Genomic DNA, 20638 nt, shown 5'->3' with positions numbered 1-20638 from the left:
GTTCAACCGAAATAAGAAGATGCTCGTGAAACTGCGAGGGGACATTTATGGCAGTGCGATAGTCCAGCAAAAGCGCAGTTCATTTGAATATCGCACGGTGTGTGGTCTTGTGCACGCGTATATCGCGCGCATGTGATCGTATGGAGTGTCTGCGTATCGTGAAAACTCGCATAAAAGTAAATCTAAAGATTGCGATTAAATAATGTCTGTAATTCAACGATCATTCGAGCGTACAGGAGAAATTTACCGAACCAGCCAGTTGCCTTGGTAAACTGTTCAAAGATCAAGTCTGAAAGTAAAAAATATTCTCTCTATATATACCTAGCCACAGATATATTTATTTTCATTTACTTTTTATCGAAACATTTTTTAGTCAGTCGTTAATTAAAATGGAAAAAATATTTCAATAAAAAGTAAATCAAGATAAAAACATCTATGTCCATTCTTCACAGAATGAATCTTTATCAGATCTGGTTTTTATTAGTACGAGAATAGTAGAATTGAGCCGTCTTTTTTTTTTAAATGGTACAAGTCCATCTTAAAAAAAAGGAGTTAATGGTAGTATTAGCGAAATATAGATCTTTCTTTTTCTATATTTATAATCATACATGGAACGGAGCAAGATTTCTTCATAAATTAATCAAAAGAATTTTAGCTTAAAATGTCAACGCACAAATGTTACTTTTAAAAATGGAATAAGTCCATTAGTAATACAGAACTGGCGAAAAAAGAAAAAAAAATAGATTCCCTTTATGTGTAATAAAACGAGAAGATTTTGTTTCAACCAAATCTCTAGAAAAGACAATATCAAATAGGAAAATAAATATGGACAGAGAAATTATAAATTGCCTGAAAATATGCTGAATGAGTCGCCAAAAATTTTCTACAAACTGTATGGAAGAAAATGCACCATTTAAAATTACATTTTTATTTGGGAAACGAGGAAGACCTAGAAATTTCAGCAAATTTGCTATGTCGCCCTTGTATAAAACTTCAAGACCTATAGCAGGGAAGAAATATGGTGATGTGCCTTGCATACCTCCAATTTATCATGAATACTTCATTGGACTAAATGTAAGACAGAAGTAAGTATAAATGAATTCATTATTTTTAGTTATCTTAACAAAGTAATTTACTTTTTACACTTGTTTACTTACATTTTCTTTTATAATATAACTGAAATTCGTTCTAACAAACTCGATTACTCGTGTACTTACATGTCTTTGTTTTAACTATTATTTCTTACGTTAAAAAATTCATTTCAGGAAAGGCAACCTTCATGAAAATGTGGACCCAAATTTTTTGAACGTTTATCAATATTTTTAAACTGATCCAAACTCAAACCTTTAATTACCTCGGTATTAAAAAATGGACTTAATACAACCATCAAAAACAACGGCTCAATTATTAAATTTACAACGAGCGATTAAACTAGGCGGCTGGTGGAAATAATTTAATAGTTGAAGATGGTATTGCACTGATCAAAATGTGACTTTTTAATTTAACCCATGTAAATTATTTGACTTTGGCGCTGAATTCAAAATTACACGTCTTATATTCATAATATATCCCCGATTACATTAAACGATGTGTTCGTGCAACCACACGGGCGAATGCCCCACCGATTTTTTGTCCGCCTCTTCTGAAATTGACCCGTATGTAACCTAATTCCGATTACGTACATTTGTTAAACGTAGATGCATGCATGTGTGAACATAAATACTAGTAGAATTATAAATTATGCGTTGTAAGTGCTTCACTCAAAGTTGAATAACTAAATTTGTCATTTAAAGTATTCAATTTTGTAAAACACAATAATCGACAGAGATGAAGCTTATAATGTGAATATAATGTATAATGTGAAATACGAATCAAGAAAAACAAATTTTATATCATTTTAGTGAACATGTATAATTTAACACTAATAACTTCGATAACTCTTTATATTGTTTATACTTGTCTGAAGATCATTCACGCACGACACATCATGGCGAACACCCATAGGTGAACTCTCCGGAGGTCCAATGACTCCGAGGCAAGTAACTCCAGCTGATACCGATTATTGTTCGACTGGATGTCGTGCGCCAACAACCCCACCAATGCGACGCGAACCACCCCGTTTACCACCCCCGCCGCTTAGAAGAATTGCACAGACACCTAAGCTAGCAGCTGGAGTAGCTGTAGTAGGCCGTCGCTTGAATTGTACGTAAAATTCTACTTCTCGAACTAATTTCAACGTGATGATAAACATTAAGTTTAAACATCATTTTATCAATATACCAATCTCTATCCCTCAAGTTATGCAAGCTTCACTTATACCTATGTAACACGTAGTCATCTTCCGTTAATTTCAATTTTTTATTCATTCTTAAAACTTGATGTTAAAGTAAACTATACTTAATTAATATTTCGCACAATTGTGTAAAAATTAAAACTATTCCTCGCAGTGGAAACCTTAGAACCATTCGACTGGTCGTACGACAGCACAGATGAATCAGCAGAGGGGCCAGTGGACATGATGAGTAAGTCGTTTTCATTATTCAGAGAGTTACGATGAAAATAAAAATGTTAACATTGATCACGCCACCTAGGTCCAATGGAAATGCTGTCAGGATTGCCGATAGCTGCGTCTACCGGTATAGCATACCCTACAACCTCTGAAAGAGAACCTCCGGGTACTTACACGTTGCACCGAACAAGACCTCGATTCCCACCAGTAGCCAGGCAACCACCCCGAATGACCAGAATGACACCCTGTGGGAAATGCTTGAGGGTAAGCAGTCCAGTTTGGGTTAACCTCGCGCAATACCAAAAAGGAATATCCTTCGTAAAGGAATTCCTTTGTATGAGAATACAAACATCATGTTTCTTTCTCATAGAGTACGTAAGAAAATATTTCTAGTTACGAGAATGCGAACGTCAACTTAGAATAATTCGCGTCGAAAATAGAAGTACTTAATATTGCGAAAGCACCACATAAGACAATTAATGATTTTTGTATCGATTTTTGCTAGATATGAGGACAACGTTGAAACAAAATTGCTAGCAATACCAAGATGTAATGACGACTATAGGACACAGTCATTATATTTTATAAGGATTCCTCCTGTGTTTTCTAAATGATGAAGAGCAGATTACACCGAAGGATATACTAAAACGAATTCTTATAACACCAAAGGATATTTAAAAACGAATCCTTATTGTTTTACGAAGATGTATCACGATATTCGATTCAATTAAAACGAAACAAAGAATATTTTATGTCTATTATATGATTCGAAATTCATTGTTACATTTCACTCGCGCGAAAAAAAAGAAATGTGGAGAGAAAGGAAAGGTGGTACGGTAGAACGAGAGATGCTTTGTGTTCAAAGCATGTTTAATGCATGGATTTCGTAATCGTAGGTAAGTGAGTGGTTGACCACTGTTTATATGACCGCGATCTCAACGAGGATCGAGGAACCCCGAAATAATCGTAGAAGTACTCCGCAAACACTCTAGTCAGCTGCTTTTCAATTAGGGCTACATCTGTTCGCGTATATGCGGAAGCACGTGTCCTCGCAGCTACTGCTTCCCAGTTTTCAAGCTCATATCTCTGGACTACCGAATTTATTATCTAACCCACGTTATATAACACCATGGGAAATTTAATCGACAAGTACTACAGATCGTGTACCTTTTGATAGCGTACCAAACTTCCTACGATAAATTTTAGCGTTAATTTCAAGTAGAAAAGCGACATCCAGATACTAGTGTAGTTTATACCTTGTAGTTTGCAATCGACAAATAAACGAAGAAATCTAAACAACAATTTTCTTCGTTTATAATATTGATATCAAGCTTCAAAAATGAAAATCTCCCTCTAACTGGTCAACATGTAATTATACTTAAAAGTACCGCTGTTTAATACAAATCTACCTACTTAAAAATACACACGTCTCCTCGTTCTTTCATTCGAGGCAGCAGAGTTCGTGAACTTCTTAAAACGATCGGATCAAAATTCGAGCCTGTTTGCGGTATACATATTCACGTTAGTTATTCCCATGTGTAGTCTCGCGGCGCGTTTGACAGGAGGAAAAATCATCTGGTGCTCGTGGGACAAGGAACGAACAGGCAAGGGATATAAGTAGTGGCGAATTTACGTAATGAAGCGATCGGTCCGGGTGGTCCCAAGCGTGAGACGTGTTTCTCGTCATCTTGGCAATGCTCCCAAGGTGGAGGAAACAAAGAGGGGCGGAGGGAATCTCGAGGACGACTCGCGGCAACGCCGAGCGGGACCACGGGTCGAATTAACGGCACCGGAAGTATGAAGCAACACGCGCACGGGGCTTCGTATTATGCATGCGAGGGAACGCAAAGCATCCTTTACCACCCACAACCGCTTCCCAAAACGTTCCTCTTTCATCTTCGTGCCAACGCTGTCATAGCGTTTCGTTTCTCGTGCGGCGGACATGAAGCGTATCAAAATATTTGAGATGGGTTCATTCGGGCCAGCGTACAGCCGGAGATTCTTTCGAGAACGCGTCGCGTCCCTTTCGTTTCACAATCGACCGATAGCGAGCTATCTAGTAAGAATAATTCTCGCGATAAAAATCCTGTATGTTACAGGACAACCTGTGCGAGGGAATATTTTCACCTTTTTAAGTTCACCATGTACTACTTCAACCACTTAGCACGTGGAATTTAAATCTTTGGCGAAAACATATCAATATACATGTACCTAAATTATACCTACCATAGATACGTATTTACATATGTATTATGTGAATAGAACTATTACGATGAGTGACAAACTAAATTAGACTATCGATGACTAATTAATTTATAATAAAAATATCGATGAGATGAAATTGCAATTGTATTAATCTAAATGCTTGCAAGGAGTTTTAAATTATATCTGGAGTACAAATGAGGAGAGAATGTAATAATATTAAGATGATCAATAATCCAGAATAAAAGCCTCATATTAAAATTTCAGTGATGAAATCCTGATTAAAATGGTAAAATAGTTCCCCATTGTAGTTCAATTGTAGTTCAGTTATAAACAAATAGAAGATTAATAAAGATCAGTCCAGAATAAAATTGGTAAGAAAACTACCGTGTTCTCGAAAGCAACTGGTTTCCCAAACTTGATCCACTTCCCAGAGAAAATTGTTTCGGTGTACCAAAAGTTCGATCCCCTTTCGTGCGTCTCCACGTGTCCCTGGCGCATCCTCGGAGTAATTCTCTGTGTATTCTTGGAATATACGAGCATTGTCTCGCAATACAAGACAGAGGACACGCGAAAACCTATGTTCGATGTCTCGACGAATAAAGACGTCGTTGGTGAAGCGTCAACACCCACGTGCTTTGTCGCGCGTCGCGGTACATTGTAGCGGAGTCGCCTGGAATCCTCGACGAACACGATTCGAACGCATTTAAGGGACCCGAGTCCACGTATTGTCGCGATGGTAGTGAATATCGTGCAATTTGATCTCTGTCGGGTGTATCTCGTTACGGTAACTTATTGAAATTAAATTCCAGCATAATATCGGAGTATTATAATTAATAACATCGATAGTGATGCATATCATAATCGAGATGTATCTGTGAGAGATCAAAGATACGATAACGTCCTTAATTTTTCATTTACACTTCTCGTTCGGCGCAATGTATAAATAATTTTAGAAAATAATTAGAAAATATGAAAAATAATTACTTTGAACCCTTTAGTAAAACTATACAGCGCGCTCTATGTGCTCCGATTCAACTGTAGAGTATGAAAATACCAAGTCATACGAAGTCATTAAATGGCGCCAACTAGTTTTCATCAGCGCGTACACGATTTTCTTTCGTTCGTTCAAAGGTAACAGTTTAAGAAACCGATTTACTCCCGTTCAGAATACAGTTAATTACATGTCGCGCAACAGTCAAGGTACAAAGCAGTCGAGCCCTGGACAAAGAGATCAACAAAAGGATACGCTTGTTCGGGAGGTAGCTGGGACGAGGATAGCCGACTGTTCACATTCTTCTCAGCTATTAACGGACGATGTGAATCACCATTTTATCCTCGAATTATACAAATCGAGTCGGTTGCTTTGTGGTTTCGGGGTCCGTAGAAACGATCGAATGGAACCGGACGACTCCACAGTTAGTCGGAGGTCGTGCTTTGACCTACTGCGAGGGAATTCGAGGGCGTTCGTTTTGTCAATGGACCGAATGGTGATGTTACTGTTAGCTACAGTCAACCGCAAAAGTCTACGTATACCTAACAGACTTCAAGAATTTTAAAAATTTGAACACTACACATCGGCATCAACAAACGCGAAAGTGATAATTCTTAGAAAATAATTGGCAAAGATGAGACATCATTTACAAAATTGCTCTTAAAAGCCTCAAACTACATTTTTATAATTTTAATTGGATTACCACAGTCTTTTAATTTGGATCCATAGTAATGTAAAAGACATGAATCTGTAAGTAGATATGCAATGCTTTGCTAATAAGTCATACAGCATTGAGCAAAGTCAAGATGACTATAGGACAAAAAATGGTGAACAAATTAGGCTTTGCAAGGTACTCGACTCTCGACTACATTCATTACTTCATTCCCGACGAGTTACGAATCCCTGAACGGTGTAACACGACTCGCTATATAGCGAGCTTTTTATAACCTAAATTAGTGAATCAAAAATACTGGCCATACGACAACCATAATTTGTGCGCATTCTTTTCTGAACTGAAAACAGAATCGCACGAGGATGCACGAAAATGGAAGAAAAGGTACACAATTCTTAAATAAGACAACGACGACCATTAATTAGGAAAACGATTGCCCGGACATCATGTGAATCAAGTGTTGATCGATTTATGATTATTCTCGGGCTTGAAACGGTGTAATAAATGTGAAATACGAGTGGTATTAAACCAGATAGGTGATTGAAACAGCCTATACGAGAGCTTCATGTTCTATGCGTACGTAACAGTGAGCGTGCTTGCACTTTAAATTCCCACCTACGCCAGATGCGAAACTACTGTATGCAAGATAATCTTTACGATGCCTGCGACGATATTCAAATGCCATGGCGCTACTTGTAACGCCTCGGGTGTTTACGATTTCGCGAATGTATCACAATTGTTTTAACCAGCACCTATTAATACGAGGCTGAAGGTGAATAAATTTCCCATTGATAACAAAGCTGGAACTGGATTTGATGCAAGTAAAACGGGATCCTAAACTTTTAGCTGGTAGTGTGCATTACAGTAACATTAAGCACTCTTATTCAATACAGACGGAATGAAATTTTCTTAAGAGATATTTTAAAGTTATTTTTACGTTTTTAATTGTTTACATGCACGTGCACGTATAGATAATGATATATCGCGATGACTTTTACTTACAAATTAAAAAAATTCGTGCAACTTATATTTTAATATATCGATGACTTCATGTTGACAAATGTTCGCAAATCAAATTTTTAATTGTTTAATTCAAGTCATTCAATGAAAATTATACTTTTAATTAGAATAGTGTGAAAAGAGCATAAACGGAGAAAAGAGTAAGAAAATAACGCGTTTTAGAACACTTACTTTTTCACCACATCCAGAGGAGGAACTTCCCGGCCGGGAACCATAATTTTTTCATACTTGATGTCAAATTTAGTAAATTCCTATAACAAAATGGTATCATAAATAATCATTAATTAAATATAAACATCTGTGCAAAAAATTTTTTCTTACAATTCAGCACCGAAATTTGATAAAAATCGCCCTTTTCTCGTGTAAAAATATGCACATACGATCGTTAAAACTTGAAACTTTTATGTTAATTCTACGATCTCATGAATAATTTCCCTTGTGGTAATAAATATAAATGCAATTATTCTGGGAAACCGTAAGCGAATGATAGTCACTGTTAAAGAAGTTGGGCTGGTTATATTAAACCAATTATATCTGACTGATCGGTGGGCATGACACTGACAACGACGATACGCACTCTCCGTTCATTCCTCTTCCATATCACGATCCCATAAAAATTAAAAATAAAAAAAGGGGGACACATGTTTCGTTGCAGCGCCGTTTTATCGAGATTTCTCTCGTTGCGCTCCATTCTTCTACATTCTACAGCAATGCTTCCACTTAAAAAGAGCTGTAGCTTGTTACATCGTTAATCCTTTACGATTAACCAACATTTTTCATCCCAAAGCGATTTATAAACGAACAAAGAAATATTAATAAATTTCTCTATAACAACAATGAGATAAATTCGAACAATTTTAATATTAAAGTAAAACGACATCGATCACAGGTAAAAAAATTCAGAATCCTATCAGGAACACCATTATGTATAATGTGCTCTAATTAGACGTGGGCGACACCAAGAGGTAGATCCTCGCGTTAATTGCCGATACGGAGCGGCACCATTGATGCTCGAAAAGCCTTGTAGCATTTCTAAAATGCTTTCCCTCTCATTTTCATTGCCTGTTCTTTTCGCTTAGGCGACGACTATCCGTGACGGTGAAAAAGACATGGAACAGAGCCGAGCACCGTTTGGGACTTATTAATATAATTGATCGATCCAAAGTTGTGACAGGTCTGGCCTAGAAAACTCGTATACTCGCACAGAGGCGTGTATATGTTCAACGATCGAGATGTCAGCAGTTAGCTATTCCAAAAATCTAATAACAAGTTCATCTGACCTGGTCGCCTCTAGGATCCCTTACAAATTAGTCGGACCCACTCGACTAATTTTAAATGGCAAATAATGTCCAAACTGAGACACGTTTAATGTTGTAGAGGCTTTCGAGAAAGGAGCGAACAGGGGGAGGATGAAGCAAAAAAGAAAAGGAACAAGTGAAACGAGAGGTGTACGATCGAACGAGGCAGAAAGAGAAAGAGAGATGACAAGTAGAGATAAGTGAAGACCGTGTAAAGGAGCCATGCTCTTGGATATCTGCCCAATCAAGGAATGCAGGAATGCATGCCCAATCGGGCTAAAAGAAGGAAGATGTCTTTTAATTTTAGCTACTAAAAGGCAAGAATATATGTGTCAGTATGTAAAGATTTTAGCACCCCTTGTTACACATCGCGATTTAATTGAATTCAATTCATGCAATTGTGTACCACTCTGAACTAGAACTGATTTCAATGGTTAGATTTAACATTGTTCATCTCAACGTTAATCTAGTCTTTTAAGTTTTGTTTCAACTGATGGATAAATGTCGAACTGATCGGGAAATGATAACGATAATTTCTTTTAGAAATGAAAGCGAATCCATTATAACTTATAATTGTAGAGTATTCTAAGCTAGATTATTGTCAATTTAAGATCATTTTAAGTGTGTGATTGTCGTGCGGTGGGATAAGACTACACTGTTTTGTTTAATATCGACGAAGTTACTTTTTTGCTGAAAGTGCGCGACAGATGAAGATTTGCGTGAACGGAGAGCAGCTTGAGAGCGAGAGTGCGTGACACATTACATAATCCTATTATACAATCATTTTATATATAATAAACATATTTACTTAAATCACCCCTCACAACTACATTAAAATCTTATTTATACGCTCTTAACATTCATACAATTGAAGAGATTTAAATTTCACGTATGCTGGCTTACCTTCTCGTCATAGTAGCGATCGGTATTCGTCAAATCGATGATACACTTGAGCCGCGGAAACGCTTCCAACAGCATGGACGTTGTAAATCTGCAACAATACATTTCAATCCGATTATTAATAAAAACGCGAACATTGAACGTTCTATTTCGATTATAGGTATACAATTTTGTTGGCCTACGACACGGTCGAGGGAAAGGGAAGAGAGAAAAGTCTGCCGACTGTCGCGGCGACCTACGTTACAGGAGGAACTTGTTCCAGGGGCGCGATCTGGACGAGCGACGTGATGATATATTAGGGGAACGAAGAATCTGGGGTCCCAAGTAAAAGGGCCGGAATTAAGCGGGGGTGTCGGCCCAAATAGTTTCACCATCCCTTTCAATATATCAGATTCTCCCAAGACTCGCACCAGATGCTTCTACGTGGCGATAGCACGGGCCCGCTTTGTCTCGGACCAGCGTTTCTCATAAATAAACAACTATCCCCGCTCGTGCTCCGAACCTATTAGAAAACCGAAATTTATTCGAATACCAATCGATTTAATGCCCATTAACGAACACCTCGCGTGTCTCGATTGATTTATATCCTGCTTTGCGCAACAATTCTTAATAAAATGTCGTAAACAATAGTAGGGTGTGTTGCACGATTGAGACAGACGGGCTAATTATTACTCGATCGCTTTACGTGTTGATACAATTCTCTGCGCAGTTAGGAGAGGTCTTGGTCGTTGGACACGGAAAAATTATAAACTGTTTTATATTATAAAGTTCAGTTTAAGATTTAGATTATTTTTAAGCGTAAATTTAGATTTAGGATTTCCCATCGATCGACGGGATACTACATTGACGTTTTGTTTTAGTTTTAATAATCGTGGGAAAAGGTGGACGACGTCCTTTGGTTGAGGAGCCGAAGGAGCGAATAGTCGAAGATTGGTGTGCGTGCAGAGCAGCTAGAGCGAAAATCCATAGTGCAATTACTTTATTATAATACTGCGATTAACTTTATTATAAGTAATGCGATTACTTTATTATAAAATCTATATTTAATAAATACCGTTGTTATTCCAATTCCCGCAATATATTCTATTTCTAAGACCTAACATATACATTCTTCTTTTTTAAAAATATGGTATAATCCTGGAACTTCGAGGAATGTGAGTTTAAGGACAAAATTGTTTGCAGAGCACATGTCCTTTGAAATGAAATATTTTCCTTTATCGTTATTAAAAACAACGGAGATATTTCAATAAGAGACAAAGATATTACGTATATTGAATAAAGAATCATCGTGCTGATCCACTTACCGTTTGTCTGGCTCCAAGTTGTTGTTCACAGCCTGAAACAAAAAGGAGCAGATTAGTAATCCGATGGGATTTTGCGCGGAATAATTAGTAACATTCGATGGAACGCGAGATGCAGCTTCGCGTGCCAAATATTTTAATAGACGCGTTAAGCCGCACGTTCGAGTAGCTACATCATTTATAGAAGTTACCAAAGAGACGGGACAAGACGCGAGTCATCTTCCAGCTCTTAATAATTATTAGCACGCGGACAATCAAGACGAATAAGAAGACCCAGCGTATCGTTCACGAAACGGATTTAACTTGCGAGTGATTGATCGGGTAAAATCTTGTGCCCGGAGAGAGAATAAAGACACGTGACGATGGCAATAATCACAAAGGAAGTTTACACACTTCTCGTACGATGACGTAGCAATGTCCAAACACAGCGTGCAGACCTACCGCTATTTTACCCTCTTGCGGCGCGAATGAAGTTAACTGGTACCACGCGAAGAACTACGGTCACTCGATAGTTGCAACCCCGACTACTTGCACCCTCTCCGCTGCATTCTGTTATACACGATTGATTGGCGGTGGATAAACGATATAAAAAATGGAGATGTAACGAGAAGCGTGGATCTTAGCTTTGGGTTACCTCGTTAATTGCACGAGTCTCGTTTCGTGCAATTACCGAACTACCATCGCATTACATCGCGATTATACTTGCAAAACGCGTGTTGGCAAATTGTTCTCGATGCTTTATTCATTTTAGGTCGTTACGAAACACGAGAAAGGGAGAAAAACGTCAAACGTTTGATTTTTGTCTCCAAAATAATCTCTTGTCTCTTCGACATGACTAAATAAACTTTTGATTCTCAGGTATTACTGAAACAACAGTGTACTTGTAAACGTCGCACATTTTAACGATTCTTCTCGCACTTGCAAACTTAAACTGGACACTAAAGGGTTCCTGCGCGTGATCGACGTTTATAGAGAGAATAGGATTAAAATAAAAGGGCAAACGTAAAATCAACCGCACGATAAAATCGTGAAACGGACGTGGCTAGAGCGAACGACGGGAAGAGGGTAAAGTAAACACACGATTGGCATCTATTTCGCGTAGTTTGGAGAGCATACACCTAAAGAGGCGCGTAAATTGAAACTTTCGTCCGTCCGCTCGTAGCATCGCACTCGCTATGGGTGGGCTAATGGTAATTACAGGTTTAGACTCCGGGATCCGATTGGCTGGGCGGAGAGATCGTATCTACGGGTGAGTGCGGAATGAGTATCGGTCGCATTAATAACGGGCTTGTGATATAGCTCTCGTATCCGAGCATAATCACCCATTGTTGACTAAGTGTGGGACTCTCTCGTCGCTTAATAGTACCGCTCTTTTTAGTTGCTATGCTTGCATCTGGCTTATGAACACGTGAACCTGTCGTAGCTTCAAGATTGACAAGCGTGCAACTACGGTTGCTGTACTACCGTTCAGCCATACTTGAAGATATTAGTAATCGACTTGTGATCATCAACGATAACATTTTATCGTTAAATTATAAACTAAATCTGAAAGAATACACTTAATTCAGGAGTTTAAAAGAGTTTCACACGTTCAAACTTTATCGCGCTCTGCGACAAAAGGTGAAAGATGAAGGGGGCCTTAACGGAAGTAGCCGAATTTCACGTGAAAGGTGGCGAGGAAGCCAAGAGAAAATAGAAACGCGAAAGAGGAGGCGAGAATCGACGCAGGAAAGGAGCAGAAATTGAAGCTGTGGGACGCTGTGCCCACCTGCGAAATTTACTAACCCTGCCCGCGTCGGGGGCAGTTTATTTTTCGCACGGTATAGTCGAGCTTCCTCCGGTTGAAAGCGGGATCGGTTTCTCTGCTGATTCCACCATTCAATTTCACGATCCTTAGTCTAATATACGACCGCAACTAAATCAGGATTATCGACCGACGAGCTGCGCTTCCATTGTGAGCCTTCGTGGCGGTCTCCGCACGAGCTCACGCAGGAGCAGTATTTTCGTGCCCGCGTCTTGCCACCATTGCTACTTTCCTATTCACCTCGCAAACTTCCTTCCCTGTGTGCACGCACCCGCAACACGTCGTGCAAGTAGTCGCAGTATTCTTTACTTTACTCTGTTCTCAATAATTATTAAATAACACTCGATAAGCTCGCTCAAATTCAATTTACAAAAGAGATGAAATGAAATTTTTATACAAATAATATAGGCATCTCAGTAATTGATTTAAATTATTAACCACTAAAAGGTGTGTTCAAAGTGTTTCTAGGAGAAATTTCAGGTGGTGCAACTTCCAAATCACACGAGATACAATAATTAGATTACACGAGTGCGAATTACAATAATGTCGATAATTTATACATTTCACACTCTCTTTTATTGAAATTATCTTTTTCCAGACTCCAGACAAGATTAAAATGAATTTATGTCACAATTTATAAGAGTTCAACTTTCGATATAAATGTATGAAACATTTAATATGATAGAGAGATATGATGAAGATAGTATTAATATAAATCAAAAGTTTGCAATATACAAATATCTCTTTGAACGACTATACGATACATATAAAGTCGATCGAGCGACGTAGAGAGAATAAAGTTTAATTTTATTCGATATTAAGTACCCGCGCGATGCGATGACGGGACAGGTGAAAATTTGGCATCTTAACAAACGTGTAAATTCGATCAGGTAGAAGTGCAGCAAACAGACATCGGCACAGAGGATGAGGAGGGAGAGGATGGCGTGCGACGTAGGCGTCAACCAACGGTAGGTATCGGTGGTATTTATTGGGAATATTTATGAGGGGTGCGCTTTCATGCGCTTTCGTGCCGAGTGGGCCGTAATACTTTCAAGATCCTCGCCCCGTCATCCGAAACCGACACGACGGCGCAATTTCGGCGGGAATGCCGTGAGAAATTTCACGGGAAGAAGAGTCGCGAAAGGCGTCCACAGATTCAACCATGAAGACATTGACGTCACAGTACTTTTTTTTCCCCCCTCTTACACGACAGAACGTTATCAAGGATTATTACTGCGCGAAAAGGATAAGTATCGTTACTGGGCGAGCATTCCAATAGAAACTTTCCTACTGTTAGATGAATTGAACGCTTTGTGCTTCAACTGAGCGTCGATAGCTAAAGAGTGGGGTGTACACCCCCGCTTGAAAGCATTGAAGCGCACTCCCTTTCTTTTTCTCTCTTGCAAACCTTTATAATATAATATTTTAATTATATTTTGCAAAGATAATGGTACTACACCGACAGACGGTGTGTCACAATTACTATCATAACTATTTTTGTGAGTAAAGATAGAGATGGTCAAATTCTGGGGGTAGAAAGAAAAGTCGTCTACGTTTATGTATCATACTCGCTAAAAGACTTGCGTATGTTTGAATTAGTTTTTAATATGCACAGACTAGTTCAGAAGAAAGAGAATCTATGAAAGAATTGATAAACAATTAACGAATAAAACAGCGTTACACCCGCGTATCCTTCGTGGAGCATCGTTCGCGAATAACACATCAATAACGATCGTCCGACTGCTGTAAAAGTATTCCTGATCGGCGAACATTGCTCCGGCAGAACCAAACGACCTCCGTTGCACAAAGCGGTTCAGACGATTTCTGTTAAATCCTCTTATGGAGAAGGAGCGAGCCTTGGAGCGAAGGGGAACGGATACAGATAGAGGGAGAGAACGAATGGAGGAACTCGCGGGAAGAACATTGAGTTGCGTCAGTGCGGGCAACGGTTATCCTCCTCTTGTATAGAATCGTACAGAAACGCCATATAGACTGCTATATGGCTGCCGCCAGCTGATATATGCGCGACGTTATCTGTATCCACTTACTTCCTCGTTTGGCAGAAGATTCGAAGCGATTTAAAATGGGTCAGCTTAACTGGAAAGACGTGTACAACAAAGGAACGTGTCGGAAGTAGCACCCACTATCAAATTCTTGAATCATTCCCACCGATTATACGTAGCTCTCGGTATTCACTGAATGAAACGCTCGAAACGGCCGCTTCATCGCGCATAAAGAATTTCTTCAACGGATAGAGAATGCCGGTTTATAGAACAGCATCCGAGAACAATAATTTTCGATTCTATCGAACAATCGCTAACCCTTTGCTATCAAACGTAAAACGTTTCAATTCTCGTGCCTAATTATACATCTTTTCATTTTTAATTTGCAAGATATTAAGTAAATTTGCAAAAAAAAAAAAATTAATTGCAAATACACCACTATTATGGTCTAAAAATCGTAAAACTACATTTGTAGATACAAACGAAAGGTTGTTAAACGGTAAAAATTAATTTGGACAATAGTTACAGCTAACATAGAACCCTTGAGTTGAACCACTATATTCGCACGACCAACGAAATAACAAAATGAAAGAACAGTTTAATAACAAAACTGTATTTGCTTCGAATCGACTACATTTCCCATAAATATTCGAAATCATATATTTACTAATAGAATTTCTACTGCTAATGAAAACCATGAACGTGGTATTATTCAAATTAACGTAAGTCAAAACAATCTATCGTAGTCGAATAAAAAATGAAGCGGAGATCCATTAATCTTTCCTATCGTTTGCACAGTAGGTATAACTTTTCGAACATGAAACGACTTTGCGAAGGTCCGTTGAAAATTGATTCACCGCCTGTGTTGCGTGGCTAATTATCACTGAATTCGACGCGTCCGAGATTGCAGAGAAAGGAACTAAAATATAATCGACACCCGTCGATTAATAACTACTTGTTGAAATCTATTTACAAATACGCGGATCTGTTTTAAAAGAATAAATGCTTTTGAATGAAAAATTTCAATATAATATTCATATGATAAAGAAAGAAAGAAGAAATTAGTTTCTAACAGATAAGAACAAAATTTCTTAGTAAAACCGAATCATTGTTCATGTATCTCAAACGCATCGTAGAACCCCCAAGTTTCAAGGCCTGCACAGCATGCGAGGAACAGTTTTCTGTCGGCAAGACAGAAGAAAATGAAGGAATCCACGATCCTCTGAAATCCTACCACCGTGTCGGTAGCGAGGATCGATTGTCGAAGCAATAATGGTACCGGTAGCTGTGGGATACCTTTAAAAGGGCCCTCTCCGTTGTTCTCCGGTCCTTCCATCGTTCCTTTCAACAGATCCCGCGCATACGATAAACAGACGATCAAACTGCACCGTGCCTTTCCCGAAGAATCGTTAAATATGAAAATGACCGCCCCCGTGGACTTTCCCAAAAAATTTCCAACTCAAGGAAAGGACATCTGTCAGCTTTTCATCCTAAATTTAGTATATCAGAGCCACGCTACCTTTTTATGAACTTTCCATCGATAAGGGAAGCTTTTATTCGGTCGTAAAATGAGAGAATAAAATCGTTTCAAAATTAATTAGAGAGCATGGGAGTCCCGATATGGTACACTATAAGGTAGGATACGATTCCGCCATTCTACGTACAGATAACGAGTTACTACCGGGTCGACACGAAATTTTATAGATTGCCATTAGACGCACCCCGTGGCCCCTCCTATCACCAGGTATCGTGAATGCTCGCATGGGACAGCCGGCTGAGAACGTGTTTCTGGTTGGGCATAAATAATAGGACCGCGCGTCGGCAATCGCTATAATTCAATTCACACCTGATAACCGCGGCCAGAGAATTTCCATATTACAGGCAGTAATAAAATTAAAAATATTTTTCGGGGCGGTCCGCGCGCTTCAGGGGGTCCAGCCGCTCGTCTCATCTGGCCAGACGAACGAGCCGAGGTTCGCGATCCCTCACGTTCGCTGTCTTACGAATTTGTTCTTCGAATTTGTTTCTCGTTGTCCCCGGTGTGGTCTCCACCCTACCGTACGACAAATGGCAAACGGCCGGCGAAACTAAACGGTGCCTAGAGACCAGCAATTTTTTGGGATTCCCACCGCTTCGAGTAACGACTTATGATGGAAGAAACGAATAATTCTCCCGGCTCGCCTCCTCCCGTGACCCGTGATAGAAAAAACTGTATCCGGTATTGTGTTTTAACGTACGTGACGATACATTCAATGTATCGATGAATAATTCAGTTCTCCTTTTCGGACAGCAAAAATAGTGTGCATCGAGTGGGACATCTATGAATTGTAAATTTACCAAAAGTTTGCTCTTTTTACTCTACCGATAGAAAAAAGTGATCGTTAAGTGGTCAAAGTGGATGTCAAATAAAAAATTCTCTGTTAACCAGGTAGTTCGAAACAGATGGCGTCTGACGGACGTACAGGGGCTACAAAAAGTATCTTATCATTTAATGGCACTTTCGCGTGACCGTAGAAATTGAGTAGCATACAAGTGAAATTAAAAAGCGTCCCAATGTTCTCTAATGAACATACCAAGTTATAATAAAAGAATTCTTACTTTGCCTATTGATATTTAATATAAACTCATCAATTTGAATGTACTTAATCTAATCTGTACGTTGTTAAATACACTCAAACACCCACGTTCACAGATTCTAAGTCCCACGCCACAAATAAATAACGATATTACGAGAAGGAAATCTATTATTGCCGCGTACCTAACGGACATCCAACTGACAGTCATAAATCTAAGACCGAAACTGACCGAGGAATCAATTTCGCCGACAACAAGATGAATTTCGTAACCTATAATCTATACCCCCGATCCGCATTGCACTCAAAGGCGTTATTTTCCCGGCATACCTCTCGCCGGTCGATCCCCCAACCCTCCTTCTCGAGTTGATTGTTTTAGCTACAGGGGTGAGAATACATTATACATTAACGAAGAACCGCGGCACGACCAACAAAAAAAATAGAGGAAAAAAAAAGCAAGCAAGATTAACGACTCGCAGGTATTTACGGCCGTGACTTGTCGGGATCGTTTAAACAAATGTTTGTTTCCCGCCGTCGACGGCTCCGCCTCGTCAGCCCTTCTTCGCCAGGTCGCGTAAAGGAGGCCCCCAGGATCTTTAAGTGGCGGTGTTCGCGCTCGTGGCACCGCACCAATCACCCCCGAATGTACGCCCACTCCTGTCATTCCTTTCGGTACCGCATTCTGTCCGGCAACACTTGCCAAGAAGCTGATTTTCGCGGTTGGAACGCTCGCTTAGGCATCTACGCGTGTACTCGATCAACGGAATTACTTCCCGACGCTATATCCGTCCGATCGTACGTATCGTTTACGATCGCGTACTTTGTAAACGCCAATTTTCCCGATCGGACGCCTGTACAGATTTACGACGCAGGCCGCCTGCTGGTTACATACTTTGCAGTTGCCGCTCTGGCATGTTGGTACGAGATGAGGAACGACGATGGACCAAGTAAAGGCGGGGGAACCTCGATAGACAAATTTTAGACGAAACCGCGAACGCAATTTCGTCCCATTTCACTTCGTAGAATCACTCCTACCATTTGAACTCAGCCGTACACGAATGAGACTGTTCGCACAGCCGACGGTCAATAAAAAAGAAAAGTACAATAACAATAGTTTTCGATCAAGATTAGAATCGATGTCCCATCGATATTTCTCCGCTACTAGAACCAACGATACAAGAGAGACAGAGAAAGACAACACCCTGCCTATTCCAGACTATAAATTCAGCAATTTCTTCGCGCGTCACCGGTATAAACGGGGCCGTTTCTGTAAAGAAATGAATGATCTGGGAAAGGAAAAAAGCAGAGCTAACCAAAGTATAAAGAAAGGCGGGAGAGGTGGACGGGAATAGGGGTGGTGCCGAGGGGTAGAATGGAAAAGGCTAACGGAGACACGAAGACGGAAGGAGAGGCAGGTAGAAGGGAACGATGGGCGACGACTCATACGCGTGCCATTCAAGAGAAATTTATGTACCAGAAGCATAAAGGCACTGCCGCGTATCTCAAACCCCTCTAGTATCGGTGGCATCCAAACTACCGAATTCACAAATGTTCCCTTCTTCCCCATTTCTCTGTCTTACCCCTCTTTCGTCCAAACTCACCCCCCTCGTGCTTGGTACTGTCGCCACAATTCAAACGGATGCTGCATTCTGCCGCCTACATACGTACACGTATAGCGTAGTAATGTCGGATATAAGGAACGAACGCGAAACCCAATGGGTACCGAGTAAAGGAGTTGAGAGATAAAAGAAAAGTAACACTATTGCCTCTCGACGATCGTCGTCCGGTCTATGAGAAATCCCTTCAGGAACGTTTGTAAGCCATTACTCCATCGCTCGTATCGAGGGGGGTCCGGGTACATGCACTGGCCGATGTCATTACGTTGCCTTTAACGATTGAACGCGAGTATGGAGTATTGTTTAAATGAATGTTACCAGCTACGTTCTGGAATGGCTCCGCGTGCATAAGACTTCGATGCTGAAAGGACAAAGATCCGGTGATATATGCCCGAGTAATATTCCCGGATCTATTTTCTTCGGGCAAATTTATAGCGTGCTGTTGAATACCGTGGAAATCGTAAGACTCTGACTCCTGCTTAATGGACGAAATCACCCGTATATGTAAATACGTATATGAACGATACGTACAATTTATATTTAGAATTGCGTAATATATATGTGAAATTACAAGAGTTCATCCATATTTTCCATGGCTACATTTTGTTTAACGGTATTTCACGAGAATAGCTACGACTCCTTTGGTATTAGTTCAGAGTTACTTTCAAGTCAGTTCGAAAGAAAACTGACCGATACTTTCTCGAAATGAAACTCGCACCACGATTAAAGTAAACGACTCAATTCCCTACGTGACGATTCCACGTTCGTAACGATTACTAAGAGCGGAATCTGGAGAAGGAAAGGAACGCGTGCACCCACATACGGCCGTAAGTAGCCAGTACCTGCGCGTAACGAAGCCTCGCAAAATAAGAGAAACGGCGAAACACGATCGGGCTGGAAGATAAGCTTGGCTACTGCGAGATCTCCTTTACTCCGCGGGGTTCCCGGAAAGAGAGGGCCCTCGAGATGGACACTCGCCATCTCATCTAGCAGAGATAGGCCGCGGCCCAGCTACCATATCTGATGAAACGCGATGGATGGGGACAGCGTGACAGTAAAGTACGAAACAAAAGTGTCCTCCGCGGCGTGCTTCCCTCTGGCCCCGCCGGCATCTAAAACCCCGGTGCGTCTCTCGGCCACCCCCTTCGGCACCCACACCTGGGACCAGGCGATGACCGCGTTGGAACCCCGACAAAAAACTTTTACTATCTCCCTGGCAATTTGTTACCTACTTTCACGTTGGTCACCCAAGTTTCGTTTACGGTAACGTTCGCCTCTTCTACCCCTACACGTTGTCCATACGCGTCTTCTTTCGCGCAAATATGCGACCAGATTTCGCCCATTACGTCGCACTACGATACAATATTTTATGCAGAGTGTTTCTTATATTTATTATGCGACCGACGTGTTTTGGTTTTGAATTCGTTGTAGGTGAAACGAAATTTAAATAATTTCGTACTTTTTTGTTAAATAAAAACATATTTATGCATTGCATATGTTATACTGCTTATCGATGCACTAACAATTTAAAAATTCTAAAATAGTTAAAATCTTTGATCTCAAACTAATATATATTTCAAATAAAATTCGTCTAATCTAATCAATCGCACCGCTCGATATCTTCGAGGGAGGTTCGACCAGAACCGAGGAAATTTCATTCCGCCTCTCCAAGTTATCTTTACGCGCAGAATAATCGCCTGTCCAGCTACGCCACCCCTGCGTGCCCTGGGTCACCGCGCACATAG

General features: G+C 40.1%; 1 protein-coding gene across 1 annotated transcript in view; it reads right to left on the bottom strand.

The window, feature by feature from the left end:
* Positions 1-20638, bottom strand: part of LOC143423603 (uncharacterized) — a 43089-nt gene that overhangs the window by 12280 nt on the left and 10171 nt on the right. The window contains exons 3-5 of the mRNA XM_076895055.1: positions 10901-10932; positions 9600-9687; positions 7570-7649 (exon numbers count right to left, since the gene is read on the bottom strand). Of these exons, the coding sequence (XP_076751170.1) occupies positions 7570-7649; positions 9600-9687; positions 10901-10932 (200 nt within the window). The remainder of the gene's footprint in view (positions 1-7569; positions 7650-9599; positions 9688-10900; positions 10933-20638) is intronic.

Source organism: Xylocopa sonorina, chromosome 5, assembly GCF_050948175.1.
Source record: "Xylocopa sonorina isolate GNS202 chromosome 5, iyXylSono1_principal, whole genome shotgun sequence".
Classification (NCBI taxonomy): Eukaryota; Metazoa; Arthropoda; class Insecta; order Hymenoptera; family Apidae; genus Xylocopa; species Xylocopa sonorina.
The sequence above is the reverse complement of the archived record's forward strand: the minus strand, read 5'-3'. Positions and strand labels throughout refer to the sequence as shown.